A 19387-nucleotide genomic window follows, 5' to 3' on the forward strand; every position below is an offset into this window, starting at 1 on the left:
TTTGTATATGTATAGCACTCTTGAAATTTTAATAATGTATGTATATATACTATCAGATGAATAAATTAAACTATAGTCTTGTTATAATTAAAATTTGAATGAATAAAATAATAATAATAAAACTCTTCAATTTTAATTAAGTATAATAATCGCAGATTTTGCTTTCCTACAAATTTTTAGTGATAATATCCTCTACAAACATATACGAGTGAAATCAATAAATTTTTTATATTATATTAGAATTTGAGATTAAATATGATTTTATCGTTATATGTTGATCATAATTGATGTATAAATTGGCTATCAATACAAATAATAACTTTATAAGCAAGAAAAAGAAAGTATATTAAAAACTTTACTTAAATATAACTTTTAAAAAATACTAGAAAGCTGAAGTTGGAGTTACCGACCGACATACAACAAAACTTAAGATTAGTTAAAACAAAACATATATAATATATTTAATTTAATTTTAAAAGTTAGCTCAAAAAAAAAAAAAAAAAGAAGATATATCTTCTAATTATAAATGATCTAAATTAAAGTCATATATGTCTTTAAAATATTTGTAATAACTCCAAAAACTTAATCAGTTACACGACTGCTGAAATTTGCATAAATAAATGATGATGATGCAACCGAACATGGTGCTAACTTCTCTTTTTCATGAACTCTTTATCAAATATTAAGATTTTAGCTACCTTCCTTGAAGCAAGTACCAAGGAATCAATCTCTAATAACATCATTGCCTAAACTGTCCAAATGTTTTCATCAATGGTGGGGAATATAATAATCCACCTCCTTCCATTCCTTATCTACAACCGAACCATGCAATAATTAGTCTTGTTTAGGTTTAAATGTAAGATTCAAGATTTTTTTTTTGGTAAAGTGCTTTGATATCATTTTTAACAAAGAAATACAGTCTGAGCTTTTTAGAGAGGTTGAAAGTGATATTTATAAGGGACTTTGATATTTAAATTATCAAAGATTTTAGAGAATTTAAATATATTGAAATTAAAAAATATCTAAATTTAATAGAATATTTATATAATAAAAAAGATAAATTATTATTTTTTTATAATTTATTCATCTATAATAGTAGATGATTATTCTCTCTTTTTATCTAAAATTTGATAAAATCTTATATTTAAATATATGAATATATTTGTAGATATAGTTAAAATTCTACACACTAAATCAAACCAATGAAATTGAATATGTTGATGAAGTGAATTTAGATTATGTAAAATAAGTTTTAGTTATTTTGGATTTCGCTTTGAATTATAGACCAGGATATAAACAGAGAAAAGGATAAATAGGTTCTGACTTTTTTTTCTGCGAATATTTTTGTCTCTAATCATTGAAAGATAATTTTAAGTCTTTGATCTTCACAAAATTTAGACGGATCAGTCCCTGACGGAAGTATTTGGACGGATCAGTTCCTGACGGAGGTATTTGGACTGAAGAACTGATCTGTCCAAATTTTATGAAGATTAAGGACTTAAAAGTATTTTTCAATGGTCAAAGACAAAAATATCTGCAGGACAAAAGGTCAGAGACCTATTTATCATTTTTTCATATAAATAAGAAGTACCAGTCACATATGGATATCCCTACCATACAATTTTGTCTATACTACTAAGAATATAATACTTAATACACTTTATTATTAAATTGATCATAATAAAAAAATGCATCTACTTAATCAAAATTGAACTCATCTTTAAGGATGCCGTGGCCGATCACAGTGCCTCCCCAAAAGACATTGCTTCTCACACGCATTGCCCCAATTCACAACAATCTAGCAACAGTGACACGTGTCCCACATTCATACGTGTGCATGTGACAGATGGCATGTTCTTTGGACTCTGACCTTGTACCACAATTTGCTAGTGCTTGTGTGGGTTCAATAATCTCATCAACATAATGTGTCTCCCACTTTTTGTAATTTTCTTATTCTTGTTTTGATATTGTTATTTATTTGGGTGAACATAGCACTCAATAATCTAGTTACTGTACCCAAATGAATTATGACCATATGTCACACTCTCCATCCCCCAAGAATTGGAGAAGATAAAATTATAATTATGTCGCTACTTTTAAAATGTCACTTCCACTAAAAAGAGCATAGCTACTATGTTTCCACTAATAATTGTAGCCAACAAAGGTGTAAATGTGACTTGTACCATATTTGAATTGATAAATTGAATTGTTTATTTTATGCTCTCTTAGCTTATGACTCATATCATCAGCTACTTAAACCAAGTTTAAAGTTCAAAAACATTTTTCTGCTTAATAAATTCTTAGATTAACATGTAAATAATCGTTGTACTACTTCATTGTAGATTTTTGTGCACCAACAGCAGCAGTACTAGTTTTCTTTTTTTTCTTACTATTATTTATCTGTTTTAATGGCGATGTAATGCGATATATAGAAATTCTTTGACTAAGTTCACCAATAGAATAATTTAACTATTCAACTGATAATAATAGTTTCATAGATTTTCAAAAGTAACAAAAATATCATACTCCAGGTGTGTGACCAGAAATATTCAAATAATAGAGAACTTCTATTTCGTCCGTAGTACAAAAGAGATATTTTCAAGCACAGTTTTTTCCCCTAACCATTTAATATTTTAATTTTTTACCTTTTTTTTTTGGAAGGGGGCCTGGATGTAGTAATTTTTGGTTTCTCTTGGGGTGTGCAAAATTTTCAACTCTAATGGACTGGTCATCTTGGCCCATTGGTTAGGAGGCCCATGTCACATCCTGTCCAGTACCCAAACGAAGCCCAATGTAGACCCCAACAAAAAGACACCATTAGATTTGAGGCCCATAAGTCACATCACTTCTGGTCCAGTTTCCAAACAAAGCCCAATCTGGGCCCCAGAAAAAAGAAAAAGGTAATATCCAAAAAAAAAAAAAGAAAATTAAAAGAGAAGAATGTTATTGTCATATGAACTACCTTTATATACATCTTTCTTGTACACTTTTTAATTTTTATATTAAAAGTAATTAATAAAAATTGAGAAAAAGATAATTTTGTTTTTATTTATACCATAAAATAAAAGAAATGTATACAAAAAGATGTACAAAAAAAGTGGTGCGTACATAATTTTTGGATTTGAATTCTGTAAATTTTAAATTTTATTTTAAAGAGTAAAGTTTGATCTCTCACTCTTAAATAATTTTTTTCTTATATTTTTTTTGGTCCCACCTATAAAATAAATGGTAAGAGATCAAATTTTACTCTCCAAAATAAAATTTAAAATTTAAAAAATTTAAATCTATGATTTTTCTACGGAAAAAACTTACTATTCCATAATTGTGGCACAAATACCTATCTCTAAGTTGCCGTCTATAACCAATTTTGATCATCAGTGATTTCATAACGTGTTTGGTTTCTTGTATTGAAATCTTAACATTATAGTTTGCAATGAAAGGAAGTTACTGATAAGAACAAGAGAATAGTTTCTGCCAAAAATGCCGAAATCCAACCACCACCAATTAATAAGAGCCTACAGTTATGGACTAAGAGTCTATGCACTGAAACCCTAAATATATCAACCTAATAAGACCTTAGGTTTATTAATTGGAGCCTTTACTTTAGTTGAATGAAAGTAGCCATGCTGTATTTATTGGAGTTTAATTTTGATTTATTTAAGATGTAAAAAATTTTATAGGATTAAACGACTTTTTAAGTAATAAATTTAAAAATTAGTTATTTTTATTAATATCACAATTATTTGTCCATATAAAAATATTTATATTGACAATATAAAAAATTAAAGGTGAAAATTTACGTACAGTTATGTTCATATGAAATTAACAATTAAAAATAGTTAGATCACAATTTAGTAAAATCTGTCAAATTATCTAATAATTTTTAATTATCAGCTTCACTTGAAGATAAAATTTCACCAAAATTAAATTCTATTGAAGTATAAAAAAAAAATTAGAAAGCACAAAAATTATAACGGTAAGGACACTATGAACTAGCCAATGAGTTATAACTCAAATGACATAGTCTATCCGTACTCACCTAAAAGCCTTGGGTTCGAGTCACACTCTTAACTTTGGAAAAAAAAAAAAAAAAAAGAAGAAGAAGAAAGAAAGAGGACACTATGAACTATGAACATAGTTACATAGACTCATAGTCATGCATGTAGCATTATAGGACCATACCGTGCTTCCCTTACACGTAACTGTAATTATCTACTTTATGTATTATGTATGTATGTAATGTGACTCATTACCATTACTAATTCTTTTCAACATGTTTCTATAACTTTCCGATAATCTCTCCTTAAATATATGACCCATGATTCCTACATTCTAACCATATATATATATATATATGTATGGAGTATGGAGTAATAGTTATGGCCTAATTTCCTTTCTATATATGCCACAACACAAAACCTTGAAGCCTCAGTAGCATCACACTTCAATGGCAATCATCAACATGTATGCAAAATGCACAAACTCCTATGTAATCTTCTCTCTTTCCTTTTTGTTTTATTTTCTTCTTTCTTGCACACACTGTGATTTTGGTAATGCACACGTTGATAATTGCTACCTACATTGTTCTATATATATATATAGACAAGTAGAACTAGTTTCTTCTTGTGTTTGTTGAAATAAACAAGTCACTAAATTAGAATTACAATGATGTTTGAGATAAACTCTTGTTTTGCACAGGTTGTTGGGTTTATCTGCACAATTTTGTTGTTGAGATCAGTAGCAGAATGCAGAGAGGTCAATGGTGTATTGGAGAATCTTGAGTACCCTGCAATTAGTTGCAGAAAACACAGTGCAAGTTTGATTGATTTTGGTGGAGTTGGTGATGGCAAAACATCCAATACAAAGGCCTTTCAATATGCAATTGGGAACCTGAGCCATTATGGTTCTGATGGTGGAGCATTGCTTGTTGTGCCACCTGGGAAATGGTTAACAGGAAGCTTCAATCTCACTAGCCATTTCACTCTTTTTCTCCACCGTGACACTATCATCCTCGCGTCTCAGGTATTTAGCCCTGCTAGTAAACACCCAATCCGATCCCTGGCCGAAAAGATTAAAAGAAGGTGAACAAAACAGTCAAAGATTTGAAACTAACAAGCCTAACCATTTATTTATTGAACAAATTTGTCTACAAGTTTTGTGTGGAATGACTAGTTTCAACCATGTTATGTTTATTGAAGACATTAGTTAGAAATTAGGATTAGTATGTAACAGTGTAACATTTGAATATATGGTTACCCTTTTGGTGTGGTAATTAGTATTAGTTATTGGTATAATTAGTTAAGGTGCAGGCAAAGCTCATTGACTAAACATTTGTACAATAAAAGTATAAATTTGGTTATCTAATTTTCTTTGTCCCTAACATCTTACCTAACTATGATTTCTTGGCATGTTAGTTTAACCTCTTTTTTTTTTTTTTAATATCTTCTCCAAATATAGAAAATTTTATTGGTCATTGAGAAAAATATTGGCAGGATGAATCAGAATGGCCTGAACTTTCTGTACTACCATCATATGGTAGAGGAAGAGACGCTCCTGATGGAAGGTTTAGTAGTCTCATTTTTGGAACAAACCTCACTGATGTTGTAGTTACTGGTATGTAACCAGTATCTACTAGACCCATTATGGTTACTCCTGTTTAGATATTGTTGAGATCATGTCTCATTGGAAGTAAGTTTTAATATCACCAATTTTTGAATTTGTTCATAAGGTTATAATGGGACAATTGATGGACAAGGCTCTTATTGGTGGGATAAGTTTCATAAGGGTGAATTGAAACTTACTAGACCATATATGATTGAGATTATGTTCTCTGATCACATTCAGATATCAAATCTCACTTTGATCAATTCCCCATCTTGGTTTGTCCATCCAATTTACAGCAGGTTTGTGAATAATTTTAGAATGTTATTTTGATTCGACCTTTTTACCCGTGCATCCAATCACATAACGTCACATACGTAAAAATAACTACCTTTTACATTGATCGCGTAAATGGTCATCTAAAATAATAGATGTGATTAGACGACTGCGTAAAATGTTTTACATTGTTGGTACATCAAAATCAAACTCATAATTTTATCTTGAATAGTTGAATCATTGTTATTTATTGGGTAATTTTGATGCACAATATGTTTTGTTGTTTCTTATCATACGTGCACTGTGTGCAGTGACATCATAATTCAAGGACTCACCATTGCTGCACCAACTGACTCTCCCAACACAGATGGAATAGACCCTGGTACTTTTTTTTTTTTTTGAATTATTATACGTTTCTTTCCAAAATCCTTAACTATGAGAGATTTCTCTATTTTAGATTTTCTACTTACAGATTTGTTTTGAATAAGAAATAGTTGAGATGTTTGCTTCATATTATATATAAGTGTTTTCAACTATTACTACACACTAACTATATTGGTTGAAAATTCAACCACCAATTATTCCTTCTCTTTCTCTTTAACAGATTCTTGTACCAATACAAGGATTGAAGACTGCAATATTGTCTCTGGTGATGATTGTATTGCAGTTAAGAGTGGTTGGGATGAGTATGGAATAAAATTTGGAATGCCAAGCCAACACATAGTAATTAGAAGGCTTACATGTGTATCCCCTGATAGTGCTATGATTGCATTAGGCAGTGAAATGTCTGGTGGAATCCAAGATGTTAGAGCCGAAAACCTCACTGCTATCGATACTGAATCGGCCGTTAGGATCAAAACTGCAGTTGGTAGAGGAGGATATGTTAAGGACATATTTGTTAAGGGAATGAACTTGAACAACATGAAATATGTGTTTTGGATAACAGGTTCTTATGGATCACACGCTGACAATGATTTTGATCCAAAAGCACTTCCTGATATTAGTGGCATAAACTATAGAGATGTCATAGCAGATTACTGCAATTATACAGCAAAACTTGAAGGGATTCCTAATGATCCTTTTACAGGAATCTGTATATCTAATATGAGTATCACAAATAGTGACATGAAGAAATTGCAATGGAATTGCACTGATGTTGAAGGTGTTTCAAGCAATGTTAGTCCTGTCCCTTGTGAATTGCTATCACAGAAGGAAGAGAAGAAATTTGATTGTCCTTTTCCAGATGAGAAACTTCCCATTGAAAGTGTTATGTTGAAGACTTGTTCCTTTAAAAGTGTCTAATTCTTATAGTAATATGATTATGAATGTAGTTAAATTTTGAATCCAATATCCATTATAGTAAAAACAGTATTGTGATCTATGTATTTAGGAGATTTTAGTGAAATGAAGTTGTATTACTATTACAATTTACAAATATATAGTGACTATTTTACAAAATTTATTTGCTATTCAGCTTTATTCTGCTTTATGCTGTTTGACAACAAGGTTCAATTTGTCTTTAAGCCTGTTTAAACTATGTTTTCCAACAAACATAATGCATAAGGAGCAAGAGATTTTATTTTTCTGCAATCTAGCCTCACACACCTTCAAATGATGATGATGTCCCTTCACTTTGAACTAAGATTAGAAAGAAAATATTATTCCCATCTTAGTCAAATCAAGATCTAAGCTCAAAATACATCTTTATCATGGACTTAAGCTGAAGTAAATTGAGAATTATTTGAAAACATTGAAAAAATACAGTGATTTTCATGCCGTTTTCTACTAGTGGTTGCTGCTGCTTAGCCTTCTATTTCTCACTTGAATAAGTATCCTCAAATCTTGTGGCTTTATGGAGTGAAATTTTGCTCAAAAGAATCCATGGCAATGTGGTGTTCCTTCTGTCAAGGAGGTAGAGGGAGTCAAAAACAGGACAAAAGTTTGTAAATTTCTAAAATGGTAAAGACCGAAAAGTGGTTGTTCCTACATAGAAAAGAAGTTGGTTGGACTCAAGCATTTGAACAACATCTTCCATTTTGAGTTTTGGATTCATATCAAGATCTACACACCATAGAGCAAGCAAAATAATTCGCTTTAGAACTATGGAAGAAGGCTTTTTGGGCAATTTCGGATCAACCAAGTCCGAAATCTTGCCATTGGAAATCATTGACTTGAACCAGTCCACTATATAGGCCTGCAATTTTGATGTAGTCATGATAACAAGTTCATTATCTCAACCATTCTAAGTAGTTATCAAAACCAATAACTAATGAATCCAATATTGTTTACCTGTGGTTGACTGTGATGTGATGGAAATGGAATCCTTCCTGATATAATCTCCATTATAAGTATTCCGAAATCATAAATGTCATTACTCTCAGTGAAGTTACTAGTGGACCACATTAATATAAGAAAAATGAATTTTAAAATAATTAGTAGTTAATGGGAAATTGAATACAATTTCACATTAATTCATGAAGATTGAATAATCTCACCCCCAATGTTTACCTCATAGAGTGACTAGAGTTAGAACTTTGAAGCTTAAAAAGGCCAAAATCAGAGATCTTAGGATTCCATTGTTGGTCAAGTAATATATTCTTAGATTTTATGCTGCCATGGATAATCTTTGGTTCAACTTCCTCATGAAGGTATGCAATTCTGCAGAAGTAAATTTAAATTCTTCATTATACACCTTATTGTAAACATAAATTTCTTTAACAAAGTTCTTACATAACATGATTTGGGGGCCGGATTCTCACCCATTTGCAACAGCTTGTAGAATGTGCAATCTGATAGACCATGTTAGAGGGCTCAGTGATCCTTGAAATTCATGAAGCCATTTATGCAGATTTCCATTATCTATATATTCAGATACTAACAGCCTGATACAAAAAGCCTAGCCTGTTAATTAGTTAGTACATGAAATATGAATACTATATACTATAAGATAATATAAATAGACCTCTTTGGTTTAATCATTAAAACCTGCAAGTTCTATTAGTAGAGTATCCTATCAATTTCACAAGCCTCTTGTGCTTGGCACGTGCAGTTAACTCCACTTGTGAAGCAAAAGACTCCTCAGGTTGGCAACTAAAACATGTAAACAAATCAAATAATAAAACAATCACACCATTATTATGGAATGCAGAGAATAACATATAATCTTCACTAGCAAGGTTTATGTAATATACTCTGATACTCTCCCCTTTCCAAAATAACATGAACTAAATGTATTGTGTCAAGTGACAGATATTTTGGAACAGATGGAGCAACAACTTTGTTTATACCTGTGACAAGGTAGCTTCTTCACAACCACCTTCATATTAGTAGCTAACAGACCTCTATAAACTGTTCCATTGTCCCCACTTTCAATCACATTTCTTTCAGCAAATCCATTTGTAGCATCCTCTAACTCCTCTACCTGAAAGTGCTGACACATAACTCCTTTGAACTCTGGTGAGTCAGATTGGAGTAACTCAGCACCATCATGACCATCAAGATCATCTTCAGTTGATAAATACTCAGAGTTCTTCTCAAGTTCTGAAAAGTTGCATGATGCTGATGAAAGCAACAATGATCTATATTTGTCAAGGGATGAAGATCTATGAAGAACACTACTGAGGCGCCTGCAGACATCTGATTTGGATAAAGAGAAACGTGCTTGGTAGGATTCTCGACGACGAGGATGATAGTGTATGCAGCAGATGCATATGATTATACATACTGTAAGAATGAATGCTGCAATGGAAGATACAAGCAAAACCCATAATGGTATTCCAAAGAATATTGGTGTTGATAGCAATGATGAGAGATTCTGCAGTTTCATGATGAATGATAGAATAAGACAAAAGGTAAAGAAAGATAAAAGTGAGAGTTGCACTTAGCAACGTTTGAATTTCAGTTATATAATATGGGACAAAACCACATGGAAAATCGGAAATATTGATGCTAGTTAGTTACTGTAAGGTTGAGTTTGAATTGGAGACTGCTATAGTATGTGATTTATGAAGTGATCTGAGCTATTTGGTAATGTTTTTATTTTTGAAAAAAAAAATTGTTAAATTCTTTCAAATATAGAAAGCCTTTTTTAATTGTATAACAAAAAAAAAAGAAAAAATTAACCTCACTGTATGTCTGATATTATTCTTTTTCTAGCTGTTACTCCGGCAGAAATTCAAACCAAAACAAAATTAATAATGGATATCATCATATCAATACATAAACTAGCAAAAAATTAATCAAAATGTAATATAAGTTTAAGAAAATTGTTTTCAATATACAAGACTTTCTGCACTACAAATTATATATTAAACAACTAAAGTACGTTAACATATATGAATAACGTTAATTTTGTAACATAATAGATAGCATTTTTCACATGTTACTTACAACCTTATCCCAACCATATACAAAAGAATGGATATTATATTATATCCCCTCCCAAAGTATATTTGCAAATAAAGAAAAACCCCAACATCCAAAGAGGTAACATTATGTAAATTTGAATGGCTGACGCAAGCAAAGCTGCTCAATGATCCCTTCATCAATGGGTTTATTTATAGGAACAACCTTGATTTCATACAGCTTTGGCCACAATTTTCCAGTCACTGCAAGCAATACATGAATTACATAAACTTGCTGAAAACGATAACGGAAACTAAGCCAAAAAAAGATATTGTTGGAATGAAAAATAAATAAATAAATAGAAATAGAAGGGCTTATATATAATCTTTGGAAGTTTGACCGCAATTCTTTTTAAATGAACTAAAAATAAACCAAAACGTTGGAGCTTACCAAAAATTCTTTTCTGCTGACGATCCCATGCTATCCCATTCAAAACATCAATAGCCTAAAATGTAAATGCATAAGCAATGAGTCAAATCCAACAGTTACCTCTTGAAACAATTTGATCTAATAAAAACGGAACAGAGGATTATTAATTCAATCCCATTATTAAATTGTAGCTGCAACACAACACACAAGCATGCAAACATATGCATAGGATCCAAAAAAATCTTGTTTAGAGAGATCAAAAGGTTCAGGTTACTTACGGTATACCCGGCATCAATTAGTCCTTTCCTGCATATTGTAGACAAAATGTGAATGTAAGCAACAAATGACAAACATAATTGTTAGAGTTCTCCCCTATTTGGTCCTCATTCCTCAATAGATAATCAAGTTGGAACTCGAATGATCATTTTTAGCACATTGCTGCCATGTAATGATCAAATTGGTGTTTACTTTAATCATTATATCATCTATTTACTCATAAGCACTAAGTAGTTAGTCTGTATATAGACAAGAAAAAATAAGCCATGCCTTAAATTTGGGAGGAGAATCCATCCAAGAACACGGCCATCATTCGGAGAGATTCTTACAATACAGTCGGTCTGCATAGTAAAATATCAACCTCAAAGTCCAGCTTAACAAAGATCTTGGGCCAAAAACATGATGCATATAAGATCAATTTGCTTTAGCTTTAACTACAAAAATAGTTAAACATAAAATGACATACTGTAAAAACATTCGCCCAAACTTCACCATCTATATATTCCAATTCATTGAGATTATACACTTGCTGATCCTTATAGTAGATAGTATGCTTTGATAAAGCTACATAAAAGAGGGTGAGTTAAATTCAATGAAAGTACATGACAAGCAAAGGTAAACTAATTAAAGGTTGGGGAAGAGACCATGCATTTAAATGGAGAAAAGGAAAGGAATAAAATCTCATTAGAGGCAGACCTTTAAATGTTCGAGGGTCAAGTTGATACAATGTTGAACTGCCATCACTTCCAAAGAGGACTTTTCCATCAGTCGCCAGACCCCAACCATCTTTCATCTCATGATTGAATGTCCCTAACTACAATAATTATAAAAGCAAGATTTCAGAAATCTAACTAGTTGGTTTAATAGTCATCTTGGGACATATGAAATAACAAAAGATTAAGAAAGAACAAGAACATGATCATGTAGCAAATGCAAACCAACCACAATCTAATCATGCTGTGATCTCCTTGCAGAGTCCTATTGAATCTAAAAAATGGAAGCTACTTAATTTATGACAAGAAACAAATGATTGTATGACTGAGAAGGTAAAGCACAAACTTCGCCCAAAGTTTTCTGGTCATATATGAAACCAACTTTCTGCAGCCAAGTTACTTGGAACAGCCTACAAAATATGCAACAGTAACTTATTAGAATCAGAGTATCAAACCAACATGCAAGTGTTAAAGAAAACAACTAAAACTGCTTGGCATCAAATGTATAAGCTAATAACACATTAAGAGACCCTAGGTAAACATCCCCTACAACACTCCTTAACACATGGACATTCACCCTTTCCTTCTTTTACTACTGCCTAATCATCAACAGTAGATTTTTTTTTTTAATTTATCTGCATATGCATAGTGCATCAAAATAAACCAAAAAAGAAAATGTCAATTTTCATCATATACCTTTTATCAAGTAGAGTTAAACCTTCTCCAAATAAAGAATCACCCATCCTCTGAAGCTCCTCCACCTTCATGCAGTAAAAATATAGATGTTTACAAATTACAATAGCTTCCATATTGTGCAATATCCAATCAAGGGATGCACTAACAATATACATATCTATGCCCCAATTGAAATGTCTAATTACCAATTTCATACCTAAGCGGTGGTACATCTTTATCTTTGACATTCAGTTTAAGTTACTTTTTTCTGAAATTAGGTCCAGTAGTGTACTTGTCTAAAATTTCTCATAGTGTTCTAAAGTCTATAAAGAAAATTACTTCATATAAGAGAAATTATATCTATACCATTGCAACATACAAGTAGATGCATAATAAAAGGGCATGTCTCTTGATTGGACCAATTTGCTTGTCACCAATTGTTATTCTTATGAATGAATAATAATTTGAAAACATATGGAACCGAGTATCTGAACAAGCATGCAAAATTGTTTAAGAACCAGGGTTCTGTACCTTGCCTGTATGAAGAGCAACTCTTCGGACAGATGACTGAAACAACAAATAATTAAAACATTATAATTTTGTCCTATCACAAAGCCTGAGTAAAAGGAAAACTAGGAAAGGGAAAGAAGCAACATACCCTGCCATATAGACCAGTAGATTCAAATAAGGTGTCATTTCCAGCATAAAGAAGGCCCTGAAAGCAGAAAAGCCATTTTTACCCGCAATTAGACCTTAAATAATAACCAAATTAACATATTGACATTCCATAAATTATATGATGCATGCTAAACAATTTTCCCAAATTCTTAAAGACTAAGTCTCCTTAATACAAAGCTTGTTGTTCACTATCATTAGGATGACTATCTGCTAATGAAGTTCTCAAGTTCATTGTTGAATTTATTCTTGCTTTTATGATCACACAAAAGTTTGATATGCTTTTTTTTTATCTAATATGGACATAGAAGACAGACTAGAATCTTCAGGTTTTGGACAAGCCATTTAACAACCTTGAAGCACAAACACAGCATTATCCAAATTATTTGCAAACAAATACATTAACTCATACCAATTCGCAAGTCGCAACCATATAATTCTAAACAGGGGGAAAAGTGATCATACAAAATATTCGAAATCCATAACCAAAAAAAAAAATTGATTTACCTGGGTGAAGGCTTCTGGGTCGTGAGGGAACTCGTTGACCACGTTGACCATCTCATAGGAAACATAATTTCCGAATGCGCGCCACTTGTTCGACGAAATGAACAAGAGAGCCGCGACGGAAACAAAGAGAACCCCCGAGAGAAGCACGGAGACGGTGGCGTAAGGGCGACGAGCCTTATTGCGGCGCGGTGGAGAATTAGCAGCAGCAGCCGCCATGGAAGAAGCTTGTGGCGCTGCGAGATGTTCACCGTGCCTCCTCTTCTTCAGCGATCTGGCTCCCATGGAAGCGGTGGCTTTTCATTGAAGAGAGTAAGAGACAGAAAAGAGTGAAGTGAGAAAGGTTATTTGGCGGCGCACGATAGCACGGAAATCAGCAATGGTGCTAAAATGCGCCAGCTAATTTGTGTCTGTCTGTGTAGTTATTACTTATTAGTTTTCCAGATTTGGTATTAATAGCTCGTTGACTGTGTGACGGCGCGAAAGAAGGCCGTGTCACGGGGTTGGATTAATCAGCTGCGGCCAACTCCACCATAAGCCTATGCCGGCCTGCCTTGATGGGCTTTCACTTAGATTGATGCAAGTTTTTAGATTAACTTTCGTTAAATGATCTAACCCATAAGAAAAAGGCTTTACAAAATGAATGTTGGCATGAATGTGGTTTTGCAAAATTAATTTTGAATAAAATGAGATTGGCATTAATGTAATTTGTGTTTGCTGGGGCGGATTCATGTTATATAGGCTATAGCTGTGGGGCAACTGGCAAGTGCCGCTATGAATTTTAAAGATTCTTCAAATAATACATAATAATAAAATTTATTTATTTTTATTATATAATTAAATTTGAGGATAATTTACGCAAATAAAATAATTGAGAAGAAACTTTAACATATTATAATATTACAAAACAGCAGACGCAATTACAACTTTTTAATTTGTATGTAAATTGTTATACCCTATCGCGGTTTACGTTCAGAGGCTGAAACAACATAAACGGCTACACCCTATAGCGGTTTATAAAGAGATAAGCTGCAAGCGTAATCCGCGAGACCCTGTAGGGTTTATGAAGGGCGTGACAGCTTCGAAAATGCCTATATATACCCAACCATTTGTGTAGTATGTCATTTTCATTGAAAACTTTAGAATGGAGAGTGAGAAGAGCTTTTTAGTGTTAGTGCATTGCTCTGGAAAAATAAAAAATAGTAAAAGTCACGGTGTAAAGTTTACCGATAAAGAATTACTGAGTGTCTTTATCATGTCATCTAATACACCGTTAGATCTGAAAACCAGTATATTGCAGAAGTTGGGCGTGTACGGCATAAAGTCGGTGAAGAAACTGTTCTACAAGATTTCTATTGCGGTTGTGTCAACCGGCGTGAAATATGAAACATTTGTTATAGGATCCGATGAAGATATGCAGGTGTTATTTCATTGTCGCCGGAGTTTTTCGGTGAGGATACACGAGTTGTTTGCGAAGTTGGAACATGGCATCGATAGTTCTGAGGTATCGACGCCGAATCCTTAGTCGACTACGATGGGTGGTGCTTCTACCTCGATGCCTGTCGTTGCACCTAATTGTTTGTTGGCTAATCGTTCGGCTGGTGTAGTTGGGGTAGTTATTTCAGCCCGTCCAAGTCCAGATGTTGGGAATGAGGGGGAATCGGATTGGGTTGAAAATGCGATGTGAGAGAATGATTCGGATGAAGAGCCTGCTGACATTGGTGGGGACAGTGACAATGAGATTCCGACAAACCCAGCAACAGATCAGGTGCCGTCAAGTTCCGGCACACATCAGCATCCTCCACACTTCTCTACTCTGAACTTAGAAGCCATCAGCCAACCGCCGGACATAGTTCCAACCTTTGGGGTCAAGGATTGCATGAGGGAAATGCTGCAGTTGAATTTCAAGTTGGCCAATCTTTCCAAAGTAAGGAGGAAACTGTTCTGAGTGCAAAGGACTACAGCATTCGCCGTGGTGTCGAATACAGGGTGATGGAGTCAAATCATCTTAAGTATCATGGGAGGTGCAAGGAGTTTGGTAAAGGTTGGACATGGATGATTCGCATCAGCCTTTAGCAGCGAAAGAGTACCTGGGAAGTTCGACGGTACAACGGACTGCACACATGCTTGGCTACATCGATATCCAGTGACCTCCGATAGCTTGATTATCATGTCATCTGTGCGAAGATCTTTCCTCTGGTTCGAGCCGATGCGGCGGTATCGATAAAGGTGCTGCAAGAAGCTACCAAAGCAACGCACGGGTTCAAGCCAAGTTACAGGAAGGCCTGGTTGGCAAAACAGAAGGTAGTAGCACAGATCTACGGCAAGTCTCGCCACAAATAGCAACCAACGAATGTGGACCCGATTCCCACTCTTGTCCCCAAACAGCTGAGTCGACAGAAGCATCATAATATATGCACATGCATATATTTGCACGGTCTCCTCAGAAGCATCAACGGGTAATACCTTGAACTTCTCATGGAACCATGTGAAGTGGATCATGTACTACTTCACTTTCTCCGGTAGCGGAAGCTCACCAAATAACTCTTGGAACCACTCCCACGCCGGTCTGCCCCCCTCGATATTGAGGTGGAAGTCAGTCAGGCGCCCAGAAATAGGTTGTCCATCCACGGGCAGTCCCAACTGATATGCCACATCTTGGAGCGTGATAGTGCACTACTGCACTCTCTGAACGGCATATGAAAAGTGTGGGTCTCTGGCCGCCACCTCTCAATAAATGCGCTGACTAGAGGCTTATCCAACCAGAATCAATGCGCGTTCAGCCTGTCCAAGTGGTACAACCCAGCCCTCTCCAAATAGGGTTTGATCCTATCATATAACGGCATATTCTGTTGTCTGCGAACGTTATAAACACATCGATTTGGCTGCATATTGTGACAAAAATAATGAACACCTCATTAAATTCTAACAATGTTATTATGTAAATGTAAAATATATTAAAGTTTTTTTTATGTAATAATATGGATAAAAATTAATTAAAAAATAATAAAAAGAAACAACTAAATAAAATTAGAAAAAAATAACATTATTATAAATAATATTAAAGTATTTTTATATGATTATAAACGTTAACATTAATCCTAACAAAATAAATGAAAAAAGTCTAAATTAAATAAAAAATACAAATAATATAAATATATGTAGAGAAATTTAAATCCTAATACATTAAAATACATTATATAAAAAGACTTTAATATATTTTAAATTTACATAATAACTATCACTATATACTATTAAATTTTACTTTATACAATACAACTATTGTAATAATATATGCGTTTTAAAATTTGTTGGGGGTTAAGGTCGCTACTTGTCCCCCTCCACCCCTTGAGTCCATTCCAGCTAACAACCAGCCAAATTCTACATTTCACCTTCTAATATTTATTTTTACATATATAACTTTAATATCTACATTTATTTTTAAATTTTAAATTTTAATTTTCAAATCCTAAACTAAACTAAGGTTCTGTTTTTCTAATTAATCTATAAGTTCATTAATACTAAATAAATATACGAATATTATCCAAACAAAAGAGGATAAAGAAACTTACATCTTCATTAATATCGCCGGCTACGTGAGCAATGCCGTTGAGCCGGTACAAGCGTCTTTCATTTGCCATGGTTCCGCTGGCAAAAATTGCTCCAAAAAAACTCAAACAAAACCCAACTTTTTCTCTCTAACTCCTCTCTACTTTCTCTCTCTATCTCACTAAAATTTTCACAAATAAAATTAAAATTTGCTACAGCTTCATGCAATTTATATAATGAGCCCCTTCCTTCATAATCTGCTACAGAGTATTGCAGATTACCATACCGCTACAAAGTGTAGCAGTTTATGCTCTTAGTGTAAACCGCGATTAGCCGCGACAGAATGTAGTGGTTTACATATAAATTAAAAAGTTGCAAATGCATCTGGTAATTTGTAAAGTTGTAATTGCGTAAGCTTTCTTTCCAATGGTTTTATTTGCGTAAATGGTCCTAAATTTGAAATTAAACAGTAATTCAAGATTCAACTCAACAAACATCAAGAAAAATAGTTTTTCCATTGGCTACACAACAATTAGCTCAGAAAACAACACAACAGCAGTAACATTGAGACAGTTTTCAATTCACAACAGGGTGAGAGGTGTAAAATAAAATTATCCAACTAAAATTGAGTGTTGAACAAAATCCTAAATTAAAAATTTAACACCAATATACTGCTGTTCCTGTTCCTGTAATCATACCAAAACCACAAAACTTACTAGACTAAGAAGGCAACTACTACTAATGTTTCAACACAACTATGCCCCAAAGGCAACTTATATTCGCAAATCAATAAATCTGCTTTTCCAACCAAACCAAAAATCAACAATTTAAGCTCTGCAATCCATGCCTTAAGAAAATTATAAAGAAATTCAGTCACGGTCAAGTATATAACTCAGACTCAACCCCACGCGCCTTTTTTCTCCCGAACCTCATGACCTGACTACCAAACCTCAAACCGTCGCAACCGCGCAGCACTCCGTTCCGAAGCAAGGGCTCAATCAACGCCATGACGCTCCGATCAAACTCAGGCCAGGAAACACACAAACTCGCCCTGAGGTTCAACAGCTGGCACCTGGCCAAGAACGCAGCGGCAAGCCCATCCACAACGCTTCCAGAAGGGTAGTATTCAACTCCTTCTAGAATCTTCTCCCCTTCGGCGGCCTTCCGCTCGGCGGAGGTGTCAAGCTTGAAGACGACCGCCTCATCAGACGGCAGACGGCCGCGATAATTTGACGGAGAAAGGGAATCAAAGATGAGGACTGAATCGGGGCGGATTTGGTGGCCAATTAGGGTTTTAGCGATGGCGTGGGAGTGGTGTGAGGGGATTGAAGAGGGAACAGAGAGAAGGAAGGAATTGGGAGTGAGGGGAGAGAGAGTGATGGGGTTGGTGTTGGGAAGTGTAAGGGATGCGAGGAGGGGAACGGAGGGAGGGACAAGGTGGGGGTGGAAGAGAGAGAGGGAAATGGGAGAGAGAGCTATGATGAGGAGTTTGGGGGTTAGGGGTTGTTGTTGGTGTTGTTGGTGTTGGGGGAAGTGGAGGGAGGGAAAAGGGGTAACGGGTGGAGATGGGGGTGTGAAGGTGTTGAGATCTTCCTCTAAGAATCTTGAAGGAGGGGGTGCTTCTGTTATTACGTCCTCCATTTTCCTGGTTTCACTGCCTTGCCTTTTGTTTTTGGAGGCAGATATGTGGGATGTGCACTGGGATGTCCTCCACTTAGTTGCTCTTGGGCAAGCAGAACATGGTTTGGGAAAATAATTTATATTTTTTATTTTTTATTTTAACAGCTTATGAAAATTGTATTTTAAAGGATAATCTTTTAAAAACTCACGGCACCTATATTTACACTTTGTTTGGATGAAAAATGAAAAATAAAAAAAAATTAAAAAAAAAGTTGATTTTTTTTATATTATTTAAATGAAAAAAAAATTAATAAAAAAAAATAATAAAAAATTATAATTAAGTAAAATTATATTAATATTCTTCATTTTTCTTTTACTTTTTTTAACACTATGAATAAATTAGTAATTTGACTTTTATTTTAAAATTATCATCCATTTTCATTGCAAATTTGAGAGAAAAACTTAGAAGTGGGTTCCACGCCACTATTTTTTCTTTCGTTCTAATTTCCATTGTCATCCAATCAATAAAAAATGAACTTTTTCATCTGTTTTCCTTCCTTGCATTTTCCTTCCTTACATTTTCTATTGATACAAACAAACAGTACCTTAATAAAATCAAAATAAAAATAAATTTTAATAAATACAAGCATTGCAATTATATTTATTTAATAAAATATTTTTTAAAATAAAAAAATAATCATAATAGACATATTTATAATAAAAAA

General features: G+C 33.7%; 4 protein-coding genes across 5 annotated transcripts; 1 reads left to right on the forward strand and 3 right to left on the reverse strand.

Moving 5' to 3' along the window:
- Positions 1-4307: 4307 nt before the first annotated feature.
- Positions 4308-7263, forward strand: LOC112751852 (probable polygalacturonase). Its single transcript, XM_072218104.1, has 6 exons — positions 4308-4489; positions 4699-5022; positions 5493-5613; positions 5729-5903; positions 6189-6259; positions 6482-7263. Exons 1-6 carry the CDS (start codon positions 4448-4450, stop codon positions 7177-7179), a joined length of 1431 nt encoding a protein of 476 aa, XP_072074205.1. The 5' UTR covers positions 4308-4447; the 3' UTR covers positions 7180-7263.
- A 4-nt stretch (positions 7264-7267) lies between these two features.
- On the reverse strand, positions 7268-10042 carry LOC112751853 (probable serine/threonine-protein kinase At1g01540). 2 transcript variants are annotated; one of them, XM_072218105.1, is made up of 6 exons: positions 9165-10042; positions 8637-8967; positions 8386-8535; positions 8167-8266; positions 7865-8071; positions 7268-7778 (listed from the first exon to the last, which is right to left on the reverse strand). In XM_072218105.1, exons 3-6 carry the CDS (start codon positions 8388-8390, stop codon positions 7728-7730), a joined length of 363 nt encoding a protein of 120 aa, XP_072074206.1. In that variant the 5' UTR covers positions 8391-8535; positions 8637-8967; positions 9165-10042; the 3' UTR covers positions 7268-7727. The 2 variants fall into 2 exon arrangements, 1 of the variants encoding a protein (XP_072074206.1); XR_011872902.1 differs by having other exon boundaries at positions 8167-8535.
- Positions 10043-10162: 120 nt separating this feature from the next.
- LOC112751854 (glutaminyl-peptide cyclotransferase) lies at positions 10163-17087 on the reverse strand. The gene is made up of 12 exons (XM_025801139.3): positions 17066-17087; positions 13497-16378; positions 12973-13029; positions 12846-12881; positions 12336-12400; positions 11986-12049; positions 11623-11740; positions 11393-11490; positions 11197-11267; positions 10929-10956; positions 10672-10726; positions 10163-10484 (listed from the first exon to the last, which is right to left on the reverse strand). Exons 2-12 carry the CDS (start codon positions 13776-13778, stop codon positions 10369-10371), a joined length of 990 nt encoding a protein of 329 aa, XP_025656924.1. The 5' UTR covers positions 13779-16378; positions 17066-17087; the 3' UTR covers positions 10163-10368.
- A 451-nt stretch (positions 17088-17538) lies between these two features.
- On the reverse strand, positions 17539-18810 carry LOC112751855 (uncharacterized). The gene has a single exon (XM_025801140.3). The coding sequence runs from the start codon at positions 18681-18683 to the stop codon at positions 17922-17924; it is 762 nt and encodes a 253-aa protein (XP_025656925.1). The 5' UTR covers positions 18684-18810; the 3' UTR covers positions 17539-17921.
- Between the last annotated feature and the right edge of the window lie 577 nt (positions 18811-19387).

The sequence above is a fragment of the Arachis hypogaea genome, chromosome 15 (genome assembly GCF_003086295.3).
Source record: "Arachis hypogaea cultivar Tifrunner chromosome 15, arahy.Tifrunner.gnm2.J5K5, whole genome shotgun sequence".
NCBI classification, from domain to species: Eukaryota; Viridiplantae; Streptophyta; class Magnoliopsida; order Fabales; family Fabaceae; genus Arachis; species Arachis hypogaea.

Excerpts from the sequence above, each read along its gene's own strand:
- LOC112751853 (XM_072218105.1), bottom strand. Across the intron at positions 8,072-8,166 it reads CACATCACAGTCAACCACAG|GCCTATATAGTGGACTGGTT; the intron begins GTAAACAATATT and ends TCAAAATTGCAG. Across the intron at positions 7,779-7,864 it reads CCAACCAACTTCTTTTCTAT|AAGGAACACCACATTGCCAT; the intron begins GTAGGAACAACC and ends CCTCCTTGACAG.
- LOC112751855 (XM_025801140.3), bottom strand. The coding sequence starts at position 18,683 with ATGGAGGACGTAATAACAGAAGCACCCCCTCCTTCAAGATTCTTAGAG.
- LOC112751852 (XM_072218104.1), top strand. The coding sequence starts at position 4,448 with ATGGCAATCATCAACATGTATGCAAAATGCACAAACTCCTAT. Across the intron at positions 5,023-5,492 it reads CTATCATCCTCGCGTCTCAG|GATGAATCAGAATGGCCTGA; the intron begins GTATTTAGCCCT and ends AAATATTGGCAG. Across the intron at positions 5,614-5,728 it reads CACTGATGTTGTAGTTACTG|GTTATAATGGGACAATTGAT; the intron begins GTATGTAACCAG and ends TTTGTTCATAAG.
- LOC112751854 (XM_025801139.3), bottom strand. The coding sequence starts at position 13,778 with ATGGGAGCCAGATCGCTGAAGAAGAGGAGGCACGGTGAACATCTCGCA. Across the intron at positions 12,401-12,845 it reads TTGCTCTTCATACAGGCAAG|GTGGAGGAGCTTCAGAGGAT; the intron begins GTACAGAACCCT and ends TACTGCATGAAG. Across the intron at positions 11,491-11,622 it reads TGACCCTCGAACATTTAAAG|CTTTATCAAAGCATACTATC; the intron begins GTCTGCCTCTAA and ends TCTTTTATGTAG.